General features: G+C 56.7%; 1 protein-coding gene across 1 annotated transcript in view; it reads right to left on the bottom strand.

The window, feature by feature from the left end:
• The window catches only part of ITPKB (inositol-trisphosphate 3-kinase B), a gene marked incomplete at its 5' end in the record, with an annotated part of 86,942 nt that extends 63,863 nt beyond the window's left edge, over window positions 1–23,079 (bottom strand). The window contains one exon of the mRNA XM_040451656.1: window positions 21,433–23,079. Coding sequence (XP_040307590.1) covers window positions 21,433–23,079 — 1,647 coding nt within the window. The remainder of the gene's footprint in view (window positions 1–21,432) is intronic.
• Between the last annotated feature and the right edge of the window lie 2 nt (window positions 23,080–23,081).

Here is a 23,081-nt window from a genome sequence, read left to right as displayed (position 1 = left end):
TCTGTGTCTCCCTCTCTCTCTCTGCCCCTGCCCCATTCATGCTCTGTCTCTCTCTGTCTCAAAAATATATAAAACGTTAAAAAAAAAAATTAAAAAAAAAATTAGGCCCACACTCTCTCCGAGCTGACAAGACAGTTCCCAGTTGGACATCTGTCTGCCCCCCCCCCAGTACCCCCCCCAGAATCCCTGAACTTGGCTTGATATCCTCTCGAGATTCTGCCAAAGTAAAACATTTCTCGCAGCGGTTCCCCAACCGGAAACAGTCACCTGCCCGGACCCTGGAGTGTGTCTGGAAGTGGGGGGAGGGGGCGCACAGTGGCGGTGGGCGGGGGAGGGGTTCCCACTGGCAAAGGGCACCCCGGGGCCAGAGAGGCTGAATGACCTGAGGGCACTGGGCAGCCCCAAATAAAGAAGGTAAAGCCCCAAATGCCAATCATACCCCACTTGGAAAAACTGCACAGCGAAGTTACCAGTAACGAGATTAAATGGAAACCTACCGTCTAGACCCACTCTCACTTGTCACGTCCCCGAACAACAGAAATCCCTCGTGACTGCTGTCCGTGGTCCCTTCGAGGTCTGAGCCGAACCTACTAGGGTGTCTGCCCCACCACCCCACCCTCAGCCTGGCCCCAGGGGTCTGGGAGGAGGGCTCCAGGAAATCTCACGGCGGCATGCAGTGAAGCCACCAGGGTGGAAACTTAGCAAGAGTGAGATAATGGCCTTGGTTTTATATATAGCACCTGTGTCTTCCGGAGACCTCAGAGCACAGGGTAAGAGCAGGGTGAACCTTCTACCGCCCCGAGGGGTAGGCCGCCCTTCTCGGAGCCCGGGGCCTCTTGCGGGGAACTGTCAGGTCCCGGTGAAGTCCACACCAGACTGGAGTCCCGCCCTCCCGGCCACCGTGGGCACGGACCCGAAGCCGGGGCGAGCGAGGGGGAAGCAGGTGTTTAGGGCAGCCCCACGCTCGGGGTGCGGTGGGGAAAGGCAGTGGAGAGGGCCCAGCCACAATGCCACCGCTGGGGCTTCCTTTACCGAAACAAATTCCCAGAGCGGGCACATGTGCGAGGCTTCCCGCTCAGCTGAATGCAGCATGCCCATTCTGCAGCTGAGAAAGTAAAGGTGTTGCAGGCACCAGGGTCACGGTCGGGGGAGCGCTGGGCTGGGGGGAAGGGCAGCTGGCCCTGCCCTGGCCCCGCGTCCAGCAGCCTGACCTTCAGGTCCAGCCCTCCGTTCAGGCTCCCCTTCCGGTCTTACGTGCGCTGGTCCTGCACGGCCTGCCGAAGCTTCTAGAAGGACTACATCGCTTTGCTGCCCTCAGAGTGAGACGAGAACAACGGTACGGGCTGGGGAGGTGGCGGTGAAAAATGTTAGAGAGCCACCGGTGCATCACAGGTACCCCTGAGAACCCGACGGAGGAGGGGGACATACACACAACCGGCTGAGGCGCCCGGCAGCAAACCGCGGGCTGCTGGTGACACTCCCCTGTCTGCACACCCTTTGGCAGCGGCCCCCCCCCCGGGGGGGGGGCACATGCGTGCACACTCCACCCACCACACGTATGCACACACTCACACACGTGCATGCACACTCATGCACATGACCGCACACACACCCATGCACATCTACACCCACACCTGTGCACACACTCATACATGCGCATGTGCACACACTCACACACAAATGCACACGCCCACACCCATACACACATGCACACACTCATACACGTGAGCACACCCCATACACATGCGGATGCACACACCTATACCCACCCACCCATGTACACATATTCACACATCCGTGCGTGCACACACGTGTGCACGTACACACACCCACACACGCGCATGCACACACACGGGCGCACACACCTACACCCACTCATACATGCACACACACGAATGCACACCATGCACACACCTACACCCACACACATGCATACGTTCATACACACGTGCATGCACACACACATGAACGCACACACCTGCACACCCTCATACACATGCGGATACACACACCTACACCCACCCATTCCATGTGCACACATTCATACACATGTACATGTACACACACAGATACACACCCACACATGCATGCACACTCATACACACGTGTGCACACACGTGCGCGGACATGTGCACGCTCACACCTACATCCACACTCATACACAGACCCACACACACCCATACACACCCACACCCACGTGTGCACACACTCATACACATGTGCGCACACACACCCACGTACATGCAGGCATACGCCTACACCCACACCCATACACACGCGTGTGTGCTCCAGCAAGACCCCAGGGGTGACGGGACTCTGGACTTAGCCAGCTGTCCTGGGCTCTTCCCGTCTCTGGAATGCCCCCTACCTCCCCGTTCCCAGACGGTGACTAATCTCGTCTCCCTTTGAGTCCACCCGTACCCTCCCCCCGACACACACTTCTCTCCACCTCACTTGCCCCGGCTCCCTACACACCAGGGTGAAAAACAATTCAGAAATAGAGTGGAAACCAGGTTTGGAGAGAGCACGTCACCGGGGAGGGACGTGGCCACCGGCTGCTATTTTTATTTCTATTTTTCCAAGACCTCTGTGCCCCCTGTCGAGGGGTGACAAGGGCTGAATCCTCCCCACAGGTTTCCGGTTTTCTCCCAGTTTAGAGTCACCGCAGCCAGGCTCTGTCTCTATCTCCCCTCTCCAGGGCCTGGGACACAGTCGCGGTCTGAATGAGTTCCTAACAAGGAAAACACCCCTGGTTTTATAGAGAATTTGTTCAGGCTTTTGGAGAGCATCCGGGATGCCCTCGGTCAGGACTGCTCACACCCAGCGTGATCACACTCTTCCATCTCAAAAATCTATGGTTCGCAAAGGCTGCCATCTTGCTCGACACTTGACTGGGGCTCGAAAGCTGTTCTGTTTCCTCCAGTAACGGTGGGAGAAAGCCTCCTGGGGTCCAGATAAACACCCATATCCTGATCAACCACTCCCCCCTCACGGACGCTAGCCGCTGGATCCAGGTCCTGTCGACACGAACGCTTTCTCCCACGCCCAACGTTGTAACTCTAAAAATGAGGGCCCGTGACCCGATCCTAACCCGATGAGGGCCTCTTTGACTTTTTCGGGGAACTAACATTTTGTGGAATCCCGATGGTCTAATTCTCTCTTTTCGTTCAACAGTCTCTCACTGAGCTTGGCAATAGGCCATTCCCTGAAGCCAAGCTAGGAGGCTGTCAGAGACACGGCAGGGTGCCCACGCTCACATGGCCCAGGTACCCGCCTTGGACATCAGTACCGTCCCCCAGGTCTTTCCAGTTCTTGTCCTGGACACGTGGTAGGACTCGATGCCCTGCCCCCTTCACATTAGGGGAGGACACCACACTTGCTTGGCCAACGAAGTATGAGCAGAAGTGACGCATGCTACTGCTCTGAGCCAGGACGTCACTCGCCATAGTCTCGTTCTCTCTGCCGCGGTGACCGGCCACGCTCCGGAGGGTGGCTGCGCCATCGGCCTGGGGCTCAGAGTGAGGACACCACGCAGCAGAGCCCACGGCTGACCCAGACCGGGTGTGCAGGAAGCACAAGAAAGGAACCTTGGCGGTTTCACACCGCAGCTTGTGGGGCTGTTTGTTACGCCCGCAGAGCCTCACCCGTCCTGACCGATGCAAACCGGTGCTTGAAAACGTTCCATAGCTGCTGTGAACCTGCAGCAATTGCTGCTTGAAAGCAAGGAACAAGAAAACAGCAAGAGGGACGGAAGCGGAGGGTCCGCGGCAAACTAACTGTCACTCCTTAAAGCTGCGTGGTCTTCTCACGCTCTCCTGCTTGTAGGCCCGTGTCCTTCTGTTCCGGAGATGGTTCCCTTTCTCTGCCTGGGTGAACTCCCTCAAACTGCCACCAAATCCCAGAGCACCGTCTCTGGGGGGTTCTCCTCCCGACAACCTCTGCTTCCAGCAGGACTGTGGATGGACTCGCCCTCCGCGCACAAGGACACAGTAAGGCGGCACGTAGCGTCGGGAAGGTGGCTCGGAGGACAACCTCCAGGGCACCGACTTTCCCCCCGACGGAGCACATCCGTCAGGTGTGCAGAACAGCTCCCCCCAGACCAAAACTCATCGGGCCCCAGACAGCAGGGGTGCCGCATCTGAGACACCCTTTTCCACAGCTCGAAGGCCTGGCTTCACGTCCTGAGGCTTCCGTGACTGTGACCTGGGGCACGTCATGTGACCCCTCGCTCAATGCGTCGCTGTAGCAAATACAGGCCCCGGCCGCTGCCACTTAACTAAGGTTCCCAGAAGGTAGGATCTACGCTTGACGTACACACAGGTCCCTACCTGTCAGCACAACGTGGATGCACTCAGCACCCAGTAAATGTCTGTGGGCTGTGTCAGGAAAGAGCGGACCCTTTCCAGAAACCACCAGTTTGTAAGTAGTGGACACAGCCCTCTGCCTGGTCCCCCAAGGACAGGGTCTGTGCATGTAGCCGACCTTCACGGGTTTGCGCGTCGGGTATCCTATCACTTCCAGTTGACCTCAAAGTACGAGCGCCATTACGGTAACTCTCAGTTAACCAGACTATTTCAGCAACGAGACCAACGCGCAGCACCCTGGAAGAATGCGGGTTCACGGGAAATAAACGTTATGACCGCGACGCTATCTGGAGAAGCGACTTGAAGCCGAATGAACCAGTCACCGATGGCCATAACACATTTTATTTATTCAACCTCAACCCGAGCACAGATAGCAAGTTTTAACTGGAACCAGGAATGTAACAAGAGGGTTCCCCCCCCCCTTTCCTCGCCTCTATTGAACAAGTTCAAACGGGAATCAAACCTATTGGTTTATTTTAAGTTTATTTATTTAATTTTGAAAGAGAGAGAGGCGAGGAGGGGCAGAGAGAGAGAGGGGGAGAGAGAAGCCCAAGCAGGCTCTGCGCCGTCAGTGCAGAGCCCTCCGCGGGGCTCGAACTCACGAACCGTGAGATCGTGACCTGGGCCGAAATCCAGAGGCGGGCGCTCGACCAACTGAGCCACCCAGGAGCCCGCCCCCACCCCCCTCAAACGGAGGCTTTGAAAAAGTACCAAACCAGAAAAATATTCTGAACCAAACCGTCATGTGATTCAGCGACCTCTTTGATCTTGGGCCCCATCAAATGACGGCTGAGAGGGGCCGGAATATTCTAGTAGGGCCACAGGGACTGTGTGGAAAGCCTGCGATCGTCTACCCCCATGACACTATCTCTACTAGCCGGGCTCAGGGGACTCCTGTCAAAATGCTCTGTTCATTCTCCGAGAACCCCCTGAGCCACACAGAAAACAATCCCTTCTTTGTGGGAGACTGTTTGTACAAATTCACCAAAGGAGGTTTGGCAAATATTATACTTCATTCTACCGGGGAAGAAACAGTCACGCCTTTTCATTTCTTATGACTCACTGAAACAGACGAAGGATGCGTACTTCACACGCACTGTGAAGTCCCAGGTACATCACGAGGCGGAGAAACAAAAGTAAACACATTCTTAAGCGGAGGACATCCGCGGGACCTCACCCCATTAACACCCAAGGCCACTTCCTGCCGCCCCTCCTGGGACAGGAGGCAAGAGGCAAAAAACCATCAACAACGCTGCCCACCGGCCCGCCATGCGAGGTGCGACCTCGGTGCTGGTTTTCGAGAGAAACAAAGGACCCCGGTCACCACTGCTTCGAGCAGTTTTAAATTCTACACCCGCTTTTTCTTTCGTGTGTAAGCAACACAAAAAGGGAAGCGTTTCTGGGACCTTCAGCACGACCCTGTTGCAAAACTAAACCCCAAAGCGCAGGCCGGGCTGAAGAGGTGCAAAGGGAAGCTGGCTGGGGGGCCTGCTCCTTAGCCGGGGTCCTCAGGGAGGCCCGGAGGGAGGCCCACTGAGGGGCCAAGGAGACAATCCGGGCTCGTGCCTTTGGTTTTCTCCTTATTTCCGGGCCCAACAATCAATAGACAACTTGCCTTAACTACAGCCCTGCCCCCTGCCCCACCTCGTGAGTCAGCCTCGATGGGATCCCGTGGCCACAGACGGGTGGGTGATGGTGTGGGTGGGGGCCACGACAGCGGGGAGGCTGCTCTGGGTCATGGTCACCACTCCATTTGGGAGTCAGAGAAGGCAGGGGCAGGACCAGACCTCAGGGGTGACCAAGTACCCTCCCTGGAGCGCAGAGAGGCACAGCCCCGCGATGGGACACACGGCGGGTGGGGGGACCAATGCACAAGGCTTTTGACACCCTGCCCGCATCTTCCAGCACCCCTGGGGAATGTTTTTTTAAAGCCAGATCGGGGGCGCCTGGGTGGCTCAGTGGGTTAAGCGTCCAACTTCGGTTCAGGTCAGGATCTCACCGTCTGTGAGTTCAAGCCCCGTGTTGGGCTCTGTGCTGACGGCTCAGAGCCTGGAGCCTGCTTCGGAGTCTGTGTCCCCTCTCTCTCTGCTCCTCCCTGCTCGTGCTCCATCTCTCTCTCTCTCTCTCTCTCTCTCTGTCTCTCAAAAAATAAATAAACATTAAAAAAAATTTTTAAGCCAGATCACTTCACCAAAAAGGATATACCGATGGCCAAGAAGCACATGAAAAGATGTTGAATGCCATGAGCCATTCGGGAAAAAGAGATTCGAACCGCAGTGAGCCAGCCCTGCACAGCTAGAGAGTGGCTAACGTAAAAAACAGTATCCATGGGGCGCCTGGGTGGCGCAGTCGGTTAAGCGTCCGACTTCAGCCAGGTCACGATCTCGCGGTCTGTGGGTTCGAGCCCCGCGTCAGGCTCTGGGCTGATGGCTCAGAGCCTGGAGCCTGTTTCCGATTCTGTGTCTCCCTCTCTCTCTGCCCCTCCCCCGTTCATGCTCTGTCTCTCTCTGTCCCAAAAATAAGTAAACGTTGAAAAAAAAAAATAAAAATAAAAATGTTAAAAAAAACAAAAAAAACAAACAAAAAAAAAACAACAGTATCCATACCACAGGCTGGCAAGGATGCGGAAAAACCGGATCACTCACACACCGCTGGTGCGGTCACTCTGGAAGACAGCGTGGCAACTTCTCAAAAACCGACACGAGTGTGGGACTCCCCTAGGAGCCGGCACGGGCCCGGGCCGCTTCTCACAGACAAGGGAAAGCTCCCGGGCACACAGAAAAAACTTGTACTTGAGTGTTCACGGCAGCTTCCTTCGTCACGGCCTAACGCTGCCCACGCGGATGTCCCCTTCCTCGAGGGACAGCGCCGAGGAGGCCCTCATCCTCGGGTGGAACGAACCCTCTCCCTTGACCGTGCGCGGTCTCCTAACTCAACCCAAGTCTGCAGGAGGCAGTGCGATACGATGCGTTCGATTCTGGCTTCGGCCCACCCGGGACGTCTGAAAACACAGACGCACGACAGGTTTCCACCCGTGTCACTGGACAGGATCCGCAACGTCTGGGTGCCACGCCCGACAGCCAGCGAGCCCCGGGACACGCGTGGATGTGATCTCCGAACGTGTGAAGGTGTCCCTGCAGGAGGTGGCGGGCTGGGTCCCTAGGGAGCAGGCCCGTCGGGGATGCGTTCCGCGTCCTCGCAGTCCGGGGCTCACTGCCCGGCCCCGTGGGCGGCGGCGAGGGGCTCCGACTTCTCTGCTTCCCTCCTCACCGGGCCTGGGAGCTTCGACGCCAAGCTGGCGGCTCCCTTTCTGCTGCGGCTGTACCGACTGAGTCTGTGCGTTCGTACGAAGGCCCATTCGTTTCCAGGGGAAAGAATCCTCTCCCGGGTGCACCTCGGGGAGAGTCCAAAATTGATCTCGAACCAGACTGAAGCGTGACTCCAGGGCAAGTAGATGACAGACGACTCTTCGGCCCCCCACCCCGACCCCCAGATGACAGAGTACGTCCAAGGCACGGCGACCCGGATGCCCTCGACCATCTGTCTCCACGGCTTCTGCTCAGACCCCTTGGCCAGCAAACCCCTTTCTCACTGCCCGCAGTACAGCCAGCCCCCAGCCCCCTGAAGCCCAGGGCCCAGAACTGAAGCGAGCGCTCCCTGCGCACAGAGGACCACCTTCCTCCCAGGCGACACATTACGGACGGCCGTTTACGGGCTGTGCGGCTGGACGACAACCTCGTCCATCAGATCCTCAGTCCGTTTGCCGGGGAAGAAGGAAAACACACACCTTGCCAAAGTTAAAACGAAGTCATTCAGAGAACGCGCCTGGCACACAACAGACAGGTCAGAAATCGTAGCTGCTTTTGTTTCGTTATTGCTGTTTATTGTTTATTGCTGTTGCTGCACCCCACGGTGAACTCGTGCTGAATTTTTAGTAACGTAACCCCCGGGGAACGTCAGAAGCAGCACTGACGAGCCAGGTCCTCTCCATCCTATCCTCCGTGCCCCTGCGTGTTCAAAACCTCTATTCAGGACTCACGTTCTCTTCCAGAATACCTGGTCGCGCGGTCACAGTGAACTGTTTCCTTTTTTTTTTTAAGTGTATCATTTTTTTTTTTAACTTATTTTGAGAGAGAAGGCGTGCACGCGATCGGGGGAGACGCAGAGAGAGGGAGAGAGAGAATCCCAAGCAGGCTCCGTGCTGTCAGCGCAGAACCCGACGCGGGGCTCGAACTCACGAACCGTGAGATCCTGGCCCGAGCTGAAACCAAGACTCGAGACGCGCAGGCCGACTGAGCCACCCGGGGCCCCGCACGGTGAACTGTTTTCTGAAGTTCTTGAAATCTTCTTTCCAAAGTCGGTGTCACATGTCCCCAAAGTACAGTGGGGGGCCAGGCTGACAGTCCCCAGTGATGCGCCGTCTGGGACGCTCAGGTCCCTTCCCATCGACCCCAGGGCTCCCGGCCGCTGCAGCTCCTGGGTGACACTCTCCTGGGGATGTGGTATCTGAGGCCCGTGGCTGAAAATGGGAAACCCAGGCTAGGCCACAAGGGACGCCACGGAGAGCCTCGGGACCTGCAGGACGGTGTTCAGCTTCTCCGTGCGGACCGGCAGCCTTCAGTGAGGCGGGAGCGGCTCTCCCCAGGGAGCGGGATGATTTTTGAATGTATAGTGTGATACCGCAAGGCAAACAGTGTCCCAGACGCTGCTCCTATGGCTTTGGCCTGGGCTCGAAATTAATTACGGCACTGTGTGTATTTCCAGACTGGGGCAAAATAAGGCAGCCTCTGTCCAGCTCGGCCTCTCACACCGCCCCTGAGGTCAAGGCTGCCACAGACTAACGAGCTCTTTTAGTGGTTTCGTTCCTCCCAGACGCCAGCCTCTGGGTCCCTGCAAAGGGCAGGAGTCTGGGGCTTGGGGAAGACGTACCCCCGGGTCGGGCCGGGGACACATCTCTCCGGAAAGGGGCACGGCCCACAAACGTCAGGCGAAGGAGCCGACCGTTCAGGGCCTGGACACTCTGCCCAGAGGTCTCGCCGCCGTCCTGGGACACACGTGGGCTCATGTGGACCAGCTGCAGGCAGGAAAGGTGGGGAGCCCGAGGGTTAAGGCAGCAGGCCACCCGCCTCACTTTACAGCCAGGAGGAAAGGAGGGTTTCTACACCCGTGTTAAAGGGGTGGTGATGCAGACGCCGGGATTAGGCAGGCGGGGGCCCGGGGCTATGCCGACGTCAGCCCTGGTGGGGACCGGTCACCCCACAGCTCCAGCTCCTGCCGGTGTCTGCACAGGGTCCCACGGGCCTTGCTGGGGCTCCGACGCTCACCATCCACCTGACCGGGTCTTCCCTTCACACCCCCGGCGACCACCCCGGCCCCGAGGAACAGTCCAGCTGCCAGGTCTGGACAATGGCAAAGAGCAGCCATGCGACCAGGAGGTGCTGGGAAGGCTCCCCTCTGCTCGCGTCGGAGGAGGAGCTGGGGGGAGGGGAGGGCGTGCGAAGCGGCCCGCGGAGACCCCCCCAGCCTGGTCCCCAAGGCCTCCATGGGGCCTGCAGTGAAAGCAAGCATCTCTTGAAGAGGAGAAAGAGCCTGCTTTAGTAAGCATGCGCCCAGCCCGCCAGCAGCTAGGGCCCAGGGAAGGCCAATGAAGTCACACATCCGAGACGTCCCTGGTCCCAGATGATCCCCAGCTAGACAAAGTGGTGGGGTTTCTTAGATACACGTATGTACCCCTCCTGTCTCCCGTGAGCCGCGCTGAGCAAGCAGGGCAGCGGGGGGGAGGGGTGAGAAGGGATGGGGCCTTCCACCCCTCTGCCTGGATGACCCGGGCCGGTTTCCACCTCCAAAACATTATGAGGAGGGACTGGTCTCAGGTGAGTAACCAGACACCCCCTGGCCGGCAGCTGAATACAACGCATTGTTTTTGACACTTCAGGGCTGTGCCCTGGTACCAGAGTGAGGCCCTCTCCTGCAACAGAGAAACCTCTTTGAGAAAGTCAGTCCTCCCCTGGTTTGTCATCCTGGGCCACGAGCTGCACTTGGCATGGGGACCTCTCCCCACGCCCGTCCTGGGCTGCACGGCCCACTTCGTCTCCCCAATGGCCCAGGAGGGCGAGACGAGGAAACCGAGGCACAGAGGAGTGAAGTCCCCGCAAGGGACAGACTCCGGGACAGAATGTGGGTGCGAATTCGGGCCCGAAGGCCTGAGCCCCCACTCTCCAGCGCCCGTCTTACTTCCGTGCTCCCCGGGAGCAGCACAGCCCCTCCTCCAAAGCCCCTGTGCCTCCTTCCAGGGGAAGAAGGGTCCCTCGGGAACCCGCTTCTCACCCAAGCAGACAACGATGACCAGGGACCCCACGGCCACGTCCAAGGCACGTGGTTACTGTCTGCTGTGCATTTCGAGAGCACGAGCCGCTCCAGACCCGGTACGAGGCACCGCAAAATGTACGAGGCCTCACCTAAGGCCCACGACCTGAAGGCGGAGGCGGAGTTATCAGTCCCATTTGACAGATGTTGAAACGGAGGGGCAGAAAGGAGAAGGAGGGGCGCCTGGGTGGCTCAGCCGGTGGAGCTTCATGATCTCGCGGTCTGTGAGTTCGAGCCCCGCGTCGGGCTCTGTGCTGACAGCTGGGAGCCCCGAGGCTGCTTCGTATTCCGTGTCTCCCTCTCTCCACGCCCCCCGCCCCCGCCCCGCTGCCCCAGGGCCCTTACTCGGCAAACACTTACTGAACAGAAGTCCATCCCAGCCTTCCTGACCACGTTCCTCTGGTCAACGGGGGTGGGGGTGGGGGGGGGAATCTCCCGAGGCCCCGTTTTGGCCTCTCGGGAGCACATTTACATGCACCGCTCACTCACGGCATCTTTTATCAGCTGACCGTCAATCTGCATGGAGTCCGGTGCGTGGCATTAAGGCGAGGGGAGGGGGTGCAGGGGACGAGCTGTGCCGCCCCTTTTCTTTCCGGCCTCCTGGAGCCTTCGGATCCAGAACAGCCCCCTCTGGCTTGGCCACCTCTAGCAGAAGAAGCAACCTCAAGGCCTCACCCAGACTCCCTTCCCAGGGGCCAGTGCCCAAATTCAGTCCCGCGTCACCCTGTTTGTTGTTCTACAACACGCACTGGGGCGGCCTGTGTTTCGCCCGCCACCTCGTTACTTATTAGCTCCCGTCTAAGGAGCATGCTTGTCCTCACAGCCACACAACCTGTTCTTGAGTTTCGCAAATCTCAAGTATGTCTGTTGGCATCAGCTCTGCCTTCAGAGGGCAGATGTCCAAGGACGGGCATCAGTTAAGACGTTGTCTTCCGCACAGGCATCTGCAGACACGGCCGGCAGGTACACGCCAGCTGTCTGGGCAGCCACTGGGCTGCAACGTCCGCCCGTCACCGTGGGCGGCCACCAGATGGGAGGTCCAGCTCTGTGCCGAGGTTTCCGGGTCCAGCCCCGGGCCCAGACACGCTTAGGAAGTGCCCAGTTGATAGCTGCTGCATGTAACGTCCGCTCTAAACATTCAAGACCTTGCTGGATTCTCCTCTTGCACTGTGCGGGACCCAGGAGAGAAAATCACGACGTGGTATTGGAAAAATCAATGCTCCCATTAGATATCCTCAAACCCTAGACGGAGCACGGTCTCCTTCTCAATTATTCACGAGCCCACAGGCCTGTTCCAGGAACACCGGACCCCTGCCTCGTGGCCCCCTCCTCGCCCTTCGCAGCTGCCCGAATGTCCATCACATCTGCTTCCCGACCTATGCACAGAGGCAGCAAAGCACAGGGCAGGAAGCTTCGTCCACGGTCCACACAGGCCGAGGGGGTGGCTCAGGCAGGGGGTGGCTGTACTGACAACAGGATGCGGACCCCAGAATCGCCTACTCAGGGCATGATCTCGCAGTTTGTGAGTTCGAGCCCCGCGTCGGGCTCTGTGCTGATTGCTCACAGCCTGGAGCCCGCTTCGGATTCTACCTCTCTCTACCCCTCCCCTGCTCACGCTCTGTGTCTCTCTGTCTCTCAATAATAAATAAATGTTTAAAAAAAATTAAAAAAGAAACTAGTTTAGGCAGGAAAGACTCACACTCTCTCAAAAGGACTCTACAGACGCGATCTCACTAGAGACTCACAAAGACCACACGAAGTAGAAAGGCTTTATCGATATACCCATTTCACAGATGAGGATCCCACGGCCCAAAGATGCCAGGTGCGGATCCGAGAGGCACTAGCCTTTCCAGCACACTGCACTCTGGGAGTATGCCCAGCAGAGTCCCCAGAGGACTCCTAAATGACTTGAAACTAGCAAGATGCTCCGTGCTAATGAGTCCTTAATGCTGGAGCCACAGTGATGATGGCCGGGTGACAGGGCAGGGCGAAGAGGTTTCCAAGAACCTCATTTAGACTCAAATATCCACTACGAGGCGTGTGAAATGCCCCCCGCCCCCCCCCATTAGCCGATTCTGCATCTGTAAGGATTTTTCAGCACTTTCTCAGACCCAGACAGTGTCTCCCAACCTCCCAGCTTGAACACTCAGCAACCTGGAATTTGCCGCCCCTACAAAACGTCCCAGCCATTTCTTACACTACTGGCTGCGGCTGGATTTTCCACTTGACATTGTTAAGAGATTCAACTGTTTATGTCATGGTCATACCCAGGCCTTTTCAGTTTCCTGCTGCCAGATTCAGGTTAGATAAGGATGACAGAAGTGATACACTCCCAAGTTCGCCTCGACACCCCAGCCGGTACGAGCTCCCCGGAGTGGAGAGGCGAACCGTATTATGTATCGCATCTACCCTTCAGGTCCCTCACTTGTAAAAAGCAGTACGCACCCCTGCACCGCGGGGGACTAGACACACACCAGCTCCTATATTAACTCTGGAAGCAGCCCTCGCAGGAGATTATGCAGAATCATACACTTTATGACCCAGTCATCAATTGCCATAGAGAAGAGGAAAACAAATTGAGCTGAGCCTGGAAAGAATGTCAGGGAAATTGGAAAAACACGTGCTGGAAACGGCCTGGGGGCGCAGTGACCTCCCCTGTAACCACCCAGGCCCCGCCAGCTTGCAGCATACCAAGAGAGATTGCAGACTGAGCTGGTGGATGGCCCGTCCCCAAATCCCTCCGTCCCGCGGAGTCAAGCCTGGTAATATACAACCTATTACAGCTTCTTGCAAAACAGTCCAGTTTATTCGTTCTGATTACATGGGGGGGCCGCCGGCCCGACGCAGAGGCCCCTTGAGCCGGGTGTCTGTGCTCTCAGTGCTCTAAAAGCCCAAGGCCAAAGTCCCTCATTCCTGCCCTCGGATGCGCTTTGTGCCGGGGCCAAGAAAGGGCTCCTTCGGGGAGAGCCCGGCGGGGGTGGGGGGGGTGGGGGTGGGTGGGAGCCTCGGCCGGCATCAGCACCTTCTGAGTTAGGCAAACCCGAATCGAATCGTTACCACAAAAGTGCAAAATGCTGGATTCACAGGATGAACGGTGAACTTCATGAGGGAGGATCTTCTTTAGATGAAAAGTCACCACCACCCCCCTGCCCCGCCTCAAGGTGGAGTGAGAATTTTTCCTGCTTATTCCGAGGTGGGGAGTAAAAACGTATCCCCCCAATGACATTATACGTGAATATGAACGGCAGAGACAGTCTGCTCGCTTACCGGCTGTATGAGGCTCCTGCTTTTTGGTTATCTCGTAAAACTGAGCCAGTTTGGTGCAAAAGAGAAGTAAAAATTCCTGGGGGCGGGGCGCCCCCCGAGGGAGTATTGACTGCAGCCGCCTGCAAAGTTACCTTCCATTGAATGGGTTTCCATTAAGTGATAACAAGTCAATAAAATGCCCCAGTAAAGCTCAACGGAGGGGAAAGATCTGATTTCTAACAGGGAATTCTTAACGCAGTTGTTGAGAAACACGCAGGACCAGTTAGTCAAAGCCGGCGTGTTGACTTAGCCCAAGCCACTCCTCACCAGAGAAAGCAAGGTCCCGCCAGCACACCAGCGTGGTCGCCCCGTACGCACTCTGCCCCGAGGGTCTCCTGGACGCCCCGTCCCAACGGAATCCCATCCCCGAGACCACACAAAAGGAAACCACTCTAGAAGGGCCGGCCGGCCTTGCTCTCGACGTCCCGTGACCACCGCTGCACGAAACGCCTGTGTTTCCACGACGGCCTGCGAACTGTGGTCTCTGAGAAATCCATTTCATCCCAGCCCTTGTGGCGGGGGGAGATTCACCACATGGAAACGCCATCCCAGGATTGCCACAGGGCATTTCTTGCAAGGGGCCCAAGGAATTTTCCAGATGCGGCCCCGATACTCAGAATGTCTCCCGATCCCACCTCGACTGACACCGCTGGAGCCTCTCCTGCGAGCCAGGCGCGGCGCTAGGCACTCTCACAAACCCACCTTCACTCAGCTCGCAGCAGGCTGGGGGGGGTCATCCCTGCTCTCGCCATGTTCCGCAGGGCCAGGGGCACACTGGGATCTCACCAAGTCGCCTACACCCCAGTCGGGCACCCTGAACCGTGTGGCCGTAAGGTCACAGAAGGAGTGAGCTGGTCTTCATTGTTCTTTTTCCCCTTTCATCGTTCTCCATCTTCTAGAAGATTCTATATTTCCTTCATGCGCAGGTAACGCAGCAGAGATACTGTCTCTCATTCATTCATTCATTCCCTCAACCGTTTCACAAAGGTTTTGAAAACATGCACTGTATTTAAAGCAAAGGAGGATCTCCCAGGGGGAGTAAGGAGCTTATCCACTAGCCACGTTTTTAAAGCAAAAAGAAGAATGTAAAGGTGGGTCTGGCCACTGTACTGAATATTCTTCGGCTTTGCTGTTCTCACCGGTAAAATGTGGGTATTGGAGGAATCGAGCTCTAGGATTTATATCATGCTAACTACATACGCTATAGTAAAGCTCTTCTTCTTATTTTTTTTTACTGTTTATTTATTTTTGAGAGAGAGACAGAGCGCGAGCAGGGGAAGGGCAGAGAGAGCCGGAGACACAGAATCCGAAGCAGGCTCCAGGCTCTGAGCTGTCAGCACAGAGCCCGATGCGGGGCTCGAACTCATGAGCTGTGAGAGCATGACCTGAGCCACAATCAAGAGTCGGACGCTTAACCGATGGAGCCACCCAGGCGCCCCAGTGTGGTTGCTAGTTTTTTAATATCAAGAACAGAGGCTCAACATCCTCATGAGATCAAACACATTCAGGGTGCCTTCCAGCCACGGAGACCCGCACCATCTTTAAAATAATAGCTCCCTCCTGGAAAAATGAACCACCAGATGTCTGGCAGGACCGCAGTGAGACTCAGGCTGGTGGCAGAACCCCCGCAAGCTGACTGTGACTGCAGGGTCACGGGACCAGGACAGCAGGTTCCTCCAGACCTCCACGGTGGCCTCCACGGCCAGGTGCACTGGACCCGTTGGTCGGAGGGAGCGCCACAATGCTGGGTGTTCCTGCTCCAGGTGTTGAGACCGCCTATAGCGCCAATGACCTCGAGTCACGAAGCTCACAGCATGCCGGCCGTCACAGGAAGGGCGCACGGTCTCGGGAGAATCGGACATACAAAATCCCAAACATCCACATGTTAAAATGGCAGTCGGGCAGGTGCCTGGGCGGCTCAGTCAGTGAAGCGTCCGACTCTTGATTTCAGCTCAGGTCATGATCTCACGGTTCGTGAGTTCGAGCCCCGCATGGGGCTCTGCGCCGACAGTGCGGAGCCTGCTTGGGATTCTCTCTCTCCCCCTGTCTGCCCCCTCCCCCCATCGCATGCACTCTCTCTCTCTCTCTCTCTCTCGCTCGCTCACTCTCAAAATAAATATGCTTTACAAAAATGGCAGTTGGCCCTCTAAATGGCTTTTCATATTATGAAAGAGTCCACATTTGCGTTTGGTTTGATTTCCGAAACAGTGTGCTCCCGGATTTGTGAAAAAGCCATCTTTTCCATTGTCAATTCTACCTGGTCAGGAGAAAAAAAAACATCACTGCAAATCATGGATGTGAGGGCCTGGAGTGCAGAACTTCGTTGCCCCTCAAAACCCGTAGCACTTTCCACGCTGGAGGTGCGACGACTACACCACGCAGGACGTCCCGAATTAATCCCGAGTCACCGGCAGAGGACCTGAATACCAAGATAGAAAATTCTTCCCATTAAGTACTTTCACATTCTGCCTTCGGGTAAGTGAGTCGCAACCCGGCAGAATAGAATAAGCCTCGGCAATGTTACCAATCCTCCTCGGAGCTCGCACAGAACTACATCGAATCTGTAACTACACTTGGCAGGCGTGTGCCAACAAAAATCAGAAAAGTGACGGCAGCGCGTAAAGAACAAAAGTTCTGGAAATGATTCACGGGACACCTGAAAGGCCTTTCTCTAAAAGCAGCAACTGACTAGTGTAATACGTTTTTCTTGTCAAACCTGAAGGCCAAGTACGGCTTGAGCTGCGTTTCTGCAACGCCTCACTGTTCGGCTCGCTTTTTCTCGATACCTCGTCGCCTCTGGTAACACGATGTTCTGGCTCTGTGCAGTCCAAGTCTGTTTCCAAACTTAAATATCTGCGGGAGTCAAAGCCCTCAGATAACAGAATGTCTCTTTGACTTCTCAGGTTCACGTTCTGGCCTCCGATCAGAACCGCCTCTAAATAGCAGTCTGATTATTAATGAGAATCTTGGGTATGGTACTGACGACGTGTGACGCTTTTTCAATGCGATATTACAAAGAACCAGTCTTCCGGTAAAGAGAGGAAGAGGGGCGGATCAACTGCTGGGTCTTCAGCAAAAGCACGAAATTAAACGTGCCCGGTTTGGGCCTCGGCATCCGCATTCTTCGCCTCCTCCAGGTTTGATGCAAAAGTCTAGAATTATATCGTCACAGAGACAGCCCTAGACGGAGATCGAGTATCTCCACGAGAGCATCTTCACACAATACGTACATTTCAAAAGGAGGAAACTGAGTCAGGGAGGTGGACCTTGGGCCTCCTTCTCTGTCTGAGTCTCGGTTTCCTCATCCCTAAACAGATCAGGCTAACACCTGAGCCTTACATAAATGACTCGGGGTGCTGAGGCCTCACCAGAAAGATCTTCCCCGAGAGAAAAAAGGGGGGCCCCAGCCCCATCTCCAGAAAATAGCGCGTGCAGCCTGGACCCCGAACCCCACAGATCTGAGCCTTCAGTATACTCATCCAGAAAAGAATTTTCTCTCTAAGAGTACTCACCATTAGATTGATTTTTTTCTAAGTACCCCTGGAAACGTTTCTAAATTTTAACTTGACTTACCCAAAATAAAGGTTTTACATTTTTCAAAACCACATAAAACCATTTTAAACTGTTTGAATTTTTACCGCATGTCAGAGTTAGTTTTTCACTAAAACAAAAACAAAAACACAGAACTACTCAATATTAAAAAAGAAAAAGAAAAAGAAACAAATTTCCAGTGGCCCTTAAAAAACAGTAAGCACAAAGAAGGCAAGGATTTTGGAAGGATTTTAGAAGATACTTCTTTATGTATTCCCCGGGTCCGTAGCCAGTGTTTTGTTTTGTTTCAGGCACACGTCACTGATACTACAATTTTGGAATAAATCAATAAAATCCACTTTTTAAAGTCAGCCGCGTGCATGGTTTTTTTTTAATTTTAAAAAAATCTTTGTTGATTTTTGAGAGAGAGACAGAGTGTGAGCCGGGGAGGAGCAGAGAGAGAGGGAGACACAGAATCAGAAGCAGGCTCCAGGCCCCGAGCTGTCAGCACAGAGCCTGACGCGGGGCTCGAACCCACAAACCGCGAGATCATGACCTGAGCCGAAGTTGGATGCTCAACCGCCTGAGCCACCCAGGCGCCCCAAGCTGGATGCATATTTTAACGTACCCTTTAAGCCTGGCGTTTCAATGGCCCGGATACTTTTAATGGAAAGACAGAGGAAAGTAAGGAACTGCTGATTAATTTGTAGTCGTCTCACAGGACAAAAGCAAGGACACCATCCTCGCTGGTGCAATTCGCTTCCCTTCAGATGGCAGAGAACAGTAGTGGGGATGGGCCTGAATGCAAGCCCTCGGAACATGAGGCAGGCGATGCTGTCACTTCTGAGCACATTTCAAGCCTCTGATCTTTCACGAACAGACAGGCAGGTGCAAAACCTTGGAACCTTCCGGGGCAGGGGCAGGCACCTGTCAGGCTCATCAGAAGCAAAGCCCACGCTGCAGGAAAGGCCTGAGGCACTCTGCACGTTTCTGAGGATGTCTGTGCAGCTCCCACCCCCGGAAGCAAAGGAGAGACCGGCCTGCTGCCCACATTCCCTTCCAGTAAAAAGGCCCCTGCCATCGTGCGTCATCTGAATGGCCAGGCAACTTTCAGAGCGCATTTCCAAACAACCTGCTCTTCACTTTGTTTTGAACCACAGGGAGGGCCCATGGATTTCGTGCACTGGCCCCAGGGTGGCGGGAGACCCGGCGGAAGCTAACAAAGTCACCAGCTTCAGCATCCGGCGGGCGTCTCCACCCATCCCCCCCCTCCCCACCCCCCCCCCCCCCGCCCCGCCACCGCCCGCACAGCGTCACAAACCCACTCCTCCGCACGAGTAAGGCACCTGCTGCTCCAGGCAGAAAAGGCTTCACTCCGGGGAGAGGCAGAGCAGCATAAAACATTGTCAGCGTGGGTCCGAGGGCCAGGCTGAACGTGCAATTTCAAGCCTGTGTGTACGGGTGGGTGTGAGCGAGCAGGTGTGAGGGTGTGTGAGAGGGTGAACATGAGAGGGCAAGGGTGAGCGTGCGTGGGTGTGAGCAGGGGTGAGTGTGAACGTGCGAGGGTGTGTGCACCGGTGGGGCAGGGCAGCCCTAAAGACAGGAGCGGCGGAGCCGGGAGGGGAGAGAGGACCCCGGTCCTTGGCCCCTCAGAAGACGGCGACACCCAGGTTTCCCCCGCAAAGCCCTGAGGGCCCCACCAGAAGGCCCAGCCCATCAAGCCGTCTGGCCTCCCGTGGACAAAATATCAATCTCGGATAATCAAGTGATGTTTGACCCAAGAAGGTGTTTTGGGGCCCCAGATGAGGCTCCACCAAAAGTCTGTACAAGAGAAAGAAAACTTGGCTTAGCGCGCAAGCACTCAACCAGAAGCTGAAAAGTCCCTAGGATCCCATAATTTCCAGTTGGTTACCCGCCCTGCCCCCTCCCCCACGCACGCCCCGTCGGCCTCACGTGACTCAGAGTGAAGCCGGCAGGGGATTTTTCCCTGGCTCCGCTCCGTGGGTGTCCGAAAACCTTGCAGAGGTGGGAGGCAGGCTGGCCCACCCAACCCTAACCCACCCGCAGGCCTCACTCCCGCCTCTGGACCTGTGAGCTCACGCCACGCCACTCAAACGTCCGCTCCCTCGGTTGGCAAATGAACAAAAAGAGTCAGCACCTGTCCTGCCTCATCTCGCCTTTAACTCGCTTCCCGGACGAGAGTCCTCCGCAGACACTGGGACACGGAGGCTGTTTTGAGAACTAGCCAACAGGAGCCGCTAATCCATCACGAGAGAGGCCGAATGCAAGGCTGGAGAAGAAGTCGAAGCAGCTCTGGCCGTGCGGGGTTGGGGGGCGGGGTGGGGGTTGAAAAGCAAATGGCAAAAGAGCCGAGGACCGTCTCTCCTCCACCAGGCCTGCGACCGTGGGCAGGAAGGCAGAGAAATGCGAACTGCGCCCGCAGTGAGAGGCAGTCCCTTCACCCGCCTGTCTCGCTCCTTCCAGGCACACCATGCCTCCTCCAAGATGGTATGCGTGTGTCCCGTGCCCGCAGCCCCGTCCCGCCACAAAACGCCAGGCTGATCGGGGCCAGACTTTGCACAGACATTTGCCCCCGCCTCACCAGCAGAAAGCGGAGCTTCAAGAAAAGAAATGCCCACAACTGTGATTTCTCCAGGGGGAGTCACAGAGGAACCTGCGTGAAGGTCCAAAACGCCTTAGAGAAGGACGCGAGGTGCAAACCCACGGTTCTCGGTGGCTGTGGCTGAAGTGAACTGCGGTACGATGAACGGTCCATGCTATTTCAAATGAAATCAGAAAGCTACCTGCTACAAGAAAATGCAGACTTCCCCCCCCCCCCACCACCCCCCCCGGGTTGCACAAGACCTAGGAAATTCCCCATACTCTGGAAAAGCTAAGAGAAAGTCCAGACCTTTTCCGAAGTGCTAGCGTCGACTCTTAACGTCTTCCGTGAGATGCTCTGATCCTAAGAGTGAAAACAGCCTAGGCCTGAGATTGACTATGTTATAGAAATAAAACTCCCGTCTGTCCACCGCCACAGCCAGAACAGGATGTCAGTATGATGAAACGCAGTTGAAAACGGATCTGAAATGCACCTACACCAGCCACCAGGCACATCTATTAGGAGTTATCAACCCCAGAGGTAACACCCAGTGCCTGTCTCGGGCAGTTCAACCGAACATAACATTCTGGTATTTTAAAAACTGTCTGCTTAGCGCAAAGCATGGTTTTGTTTTTCATTCACACACCAAACCTGTATCTCAGTTACACTGGTCCCACAAACACTGCAGTGTCCTGACTTTGCTACCTGAGGCTAGGTCGTTCTGCACCCAACAGACCGGTCACAAGCACACCCACAGCTTTCGGGGCCCCAGCAGAGAATCCCATCGCTCATTTGCCTTGGCCTGTCCCTAGAAGCTGGGTTAATTCCATGACCTGCTCAGTCTCCCTCCGCCTAAAGGTATCGCAGAATTAAGTGTTTCACCTCATCAGACGAAAAAGCTAGTCAGCAGCTCTGTTTATGATCTTTGGGGATTAATCAGGAAGTTTTTGGTAATACTCATGAATATTACCTCCCCAAGAAGTGAATGGCGACCTACCAGAGAGGCACGTTAAAAAATTGTTTTTTTAACACGTATGTGGAAATAGTGATCGAAGTGACTCGATTCACTGTCCAAGCTGCAAAGTGCACAGTCAGTGCCTAGCACTGCCCCCCCCCCGCCCCCCTGCAAATGCACCTGCAGAGGATTATAAGTTGTGACTGCCCCAGGGCATGGATCAAGAGTCTCCAAGAGAGACTCAGTAGAAAGGAAGAAAAACAGGGGGGTAAAAACTAGTTAAAGGAAAATCTCTGAACAAGACTTACCACTCTGGGCTTCTGCTGGTCCAGGGTATGCAGGAAGGCGGAGTTGGGGTCCAGGCAGCGCTCAGGGTCACTGGAGATGTCCTCCTCCGAGTCCTCATAGGAAGAGGAGAAGCCAGTGGAGGAGGCAGACGAAGAGGACAGTTTCCTCAGGGGCAAGGTGCCCCGGGGACTTCCCTGCACCTCCTCCACGGTCTGGTCCTCCTGGGCACCCATGTCGGTAATGATGACGGCGGGTATATTGCTGGGGCTGCGGGCCTCTCCCGGGGAGGGCTTGTCCTTCGGATCCGGGGACAGCAGCTCTGGGCTGGGATGGGCGTCTCCGTCAGGCGGCTGGCTCCCCCAAGTCCCCTGTGGCTGTATTCCTGTGCCACACGTCCAGGCCCGGGCTTCCTCCATGGGGCCCAGCCAAGCCCTGGAGCTCCCAGGCTGCACACCCACCCTGTCTCCAGGAAGGCACTGAGGTTTCTTCAGATCTTTCGCGGATGTCCAGCAGGGCAAAGGCTCCAGCATCGCGCCACAGGGAATTCCTGCCTCCTCCTCCCGGGTCGCTGGCTGGGCTGAGCGGCTGCCCCCAAGCAGGCCGGGCGTCAGAGACCCTTCATCCACTCCGCTGGAGCGCCGCCGAGGCTCCCCGACCACCGGGGCCCCACCCTGGGTCGCCGCAGGGCCTACTGAGCCCAGGTCTGGAGATGGCTTGACCCGGCTCGGGGATTCAGAAAGCTCCGAGCTTTGCGCGTTCACAGTCCTGTCCTCCGGCCTTCGGGGTTCAGGCGCCCCGGAGCCCCGCACGCCGCCACCGGGCGGATCTCCGTCCTCCACCTTCCCAGGGGGCTCTGGGCTGCAGGGCCCACCCCTCTCTGGGGCTGGGCTCTTCTCTCCGCACAGAGGCTGCCCGAGACATTGGGCCAGAGACCCCCGGGGGCGCACACCCCCAAGCTCGCGGGGCCTCTCAGCCGGCTCAGTGAGGCCAGGGTCGTGTGGCTGGTGGGGCCCACTGGATGTGGTTCTCACTGCCACTTCTGTGGACGTCACCACGTTCACGCGGATCAGCCCCGCCGGGGGAACTTGGCTGCTGCGCGCTCCCAAAGGCGGAGAGACCCTCTGGTCAGTTTGCATAGCTCTGGGTGAGCCACAGTGGGGTCTGGCAGGGATCCCCTTCTCCACCGCAGAAGCCGCTGGGCCCTGAGCCCCTGATCCTGGGGGGACGGCCGGGCCGGGGGAGGGCGCCACCCCCTCCTCGCCCTCGGAGAGGCACTGGCCCGGCGCCCTTCCTCTCCGGCCGGAGCCGGCCTCCGCTGTCTCTGGACATTGCTCCCCCAATGACTTTGTCCTCCGTTCCTCGCTCTGAGCCGGCACCCTTCCCGGGGGCTGGCTGCTGCTGCGGAGGGGGCACGGCGAGGGCGAGCGAGCCCTGCCCAAACGCGGGCTGCGGGGCGCTTGAGCGGCGGAGCTCTGCGCCTGGATGTGCGCCTCGAACAGGCCCACTTTCTGGTTCACCTGCACGTTCTGCAACTCGCGCTGCAGGATTCGCGGCTTCCTCTTGGCCTCCTCCGGCCCGGGAGGGGAGAGGGAGCCGGCGCTCACCACCTGCCGCCCGTCCCCTCTGGGGCGGCCCGCCCAACTCGGGCTGCCCACGCCGCCGCCGCCGC

This window comes from Herpailurus yagouaroundi, unplaced genomic scaffold (genome assembly GCF_014898765.1).
Source record: "Herpailurus yagouaroundi ecotype Mexico unplaced genomic scaffold, PumYag 205, whole genome shotgun sequence".
Lineage (NCBI taxonomy): Eukaryota > Metazoa > Chordata > Mammalia > Carnivora > Felidae > Herpailurus > Herpailurus yagouaroundi.
Note: the sequence above shows the minus strand (reverse complement) of the source record. Positions and strands in the feature narration are given on the sequence as shown.